The sequence below is a fragment of the Chrysochloris asiatica genome, unplaced genomic scaffold (assembly GCF_000296735.1).
Source record: "Chrysochloris asiatica unplaced genomic scaffold, ChrAsi1.0 scaffold00087, whole genome shotgun sequence".
NCBI lineage: Eukaryota > Metazoa > Chordata > Mammalia > Afrosoricida > Chrysochloridae > Chrysochloris > Chrysochloris asiatica.
In genome coordinates, this window is record NW_006408605.1 from 1,755,973 (window position 1) to 1,757,971 (window position 1,999).

The 1,999-nt window shown below is 40.4% G+C and overlaps 1 protein-coding gene across 1 annotated transcript; it reads right to left on the reverse strand.

The window, feature by feature from the left end:
- Nucleotides 1–849: 849 nt before the first annotated feature.
- LOC102822585 (protein yippee-like 5-like) lies at nt 850–1,215 on the reverse strand. The gene has a single exon (XM_006866212.1). It carries the CDS (start codon nt 1,213–1,215, stop codon nt 850–852), a length of 366 nt encoding a protein of 121 aa, XP_006866274.1.
- Nucleotides 1,216–1,999: the final 784 nt, after the last annotated feature.

Here is a 1,999-nt window from a genome sequence, read left to right on the forward strand (position 1 = left end):
TGGGGACATCGTCTTTAGAAGTATATAGACCTAGAAGGAGAATATTAGCTTTACATTTTGATTTTTTGTTTAATAAAGAAATTTATTATTTTGTAGCAATAATTCATTATTTTTCCCCACTATCACTTTATTTATATTACTATGCTTAAGTTACATGGGAAAAGACAATCAAGCAGTTCTGCCCCTTTTCAGATACACTTTCCAATCAATGCTAATTATGTGGTGGTGACATAATAGTGACATAGGAATGGTGACATCTTTGGGTCAAGGCTCTGGTGCTACAGTTCATCTCCAACAAGAATATGGCACAATGGCCAGTACAAGCCATGCCAGCAGTGGACCTTTAGCGCTGGTCACACATTCAGATCTCTTCTCTGAAGCTAGTGAACCAGGTCACACATTCAGATCTCTTCTCTGAAGCTAGTGAACCAGGTGAGTTTTTTTTAAAAAGGTTTTAAAACGAAGCCTAACTATGTTTAAAACCATGCTCTTGACATTATTTTCCTTTCAAAAATTGACATGAAACACTTTTCACTCTAATAGCCCAGATTTTTGTCCTCACTAAGCCTATTATTATATAGCTGCAGATAGACTATCCTTCCTCAAGATGTAAACATAGGGGGCGGGAAAAAAACCCCAAAAATTTAATGGCATCTGCATAATATGCTTTACACACTGCTATTGAATGGAAAATTTAAAACAAATAAGAAAGAAAGAAAGGTTCCATCTTAGATTCTCACAAGCTCTTGTTATACAGTCTGTGAATCCGACTCTAATGTTACAGTGACAGTGTATGTAAGTAGACTTTTGTTTTCAGAGAAGGAAACCTGGGAAAAGAATGAAAATTCTTCAAAAGTCATCAGATGGTACATGCTCTTTAAAGCCCTCACTTTCTTGAACTAGAGTGCGTTCCAGGATCGCATGGCCTTCCTTATAATGCTGGCTGTCTTCAGTGGCAAACTCACAGATCCATCCCAGTTTGCTATTGCAGTTTTTGCAGCTCACATCTCGAACTATGTGGTGGTTCATGAGCATGACCCGGTCTTGAACTTCACTGTATTGTAGGTTCACTACCTTGTTAAAAAGGAATGCCCAGCAGGTGGCACCTGTGAAGCAAGTGGAGATGAGTTTGGAACGGTTGGTCAGGATCATGCCACAGTACTCACAGGAAAACAGGCGGGTGCCACAGATGCAGTCAAGGAAAATTCTGCCCATCTTTACAGGTGAAGTTCAAAACACCCTGAGCTGCTGTGAAATCCCTGCAGCTCCTTTCTCCTCAGCGGGAATGAAGCCGGTAGCAATACTTTTTGACTTACCCTTGTAGATGTCCACAAAGAGATTTGCACAAGAAGTTTTAGTCTATGAATCAAAAACTGGAAACAGCTCATGAACTGGAGAATGGATGAAAAAAATTAATATATATATATGCTTGTGCCATGGGCTGCCAAAAGAACAAACAGATTTGTGTTGGAAGAAGTGCAGCCAGAGTGCTCCTTGATGGCTCTATGATGGCCAGACTTGGTCTTTTATACTTCAGACATATTATCAGGAGGGACCAGTTGCTGGAGAAGGAAATCGTGTCTGGTAAGGTGGAGGGTTAGAGAAAAAGAGGAAGAGCCCCCACTGAGATGGATTGGCAAAGTGGCAGCATCAATGGGTTCAAGCGTAGCAATGATTGTGAGGTTGGCCCAGGACCAGGCAGTGTTTCATTCTGTTGTGCATAGTGTTGCTATGAGTCGGTATCGACTCTCTGGCACATAACAACAACAACAATTTGAACTAATGATGCATGTGACAATGTAAATAAACCTCAAAAACACTACATAAAGCACAAGAAACTAGAGAAAAAAGAAACATATAATCTTGCTCCATTCAGGTGAAGTACAAGAACAGGTCATTAATGTTGTGGTTAAGTGCCATTGAGTCTGTTCTGACTCATAGCGACCCTATCTATATAGGGTTTCCAAGGAACAGCTGGTGGATTTGAACTGCTGTCCTT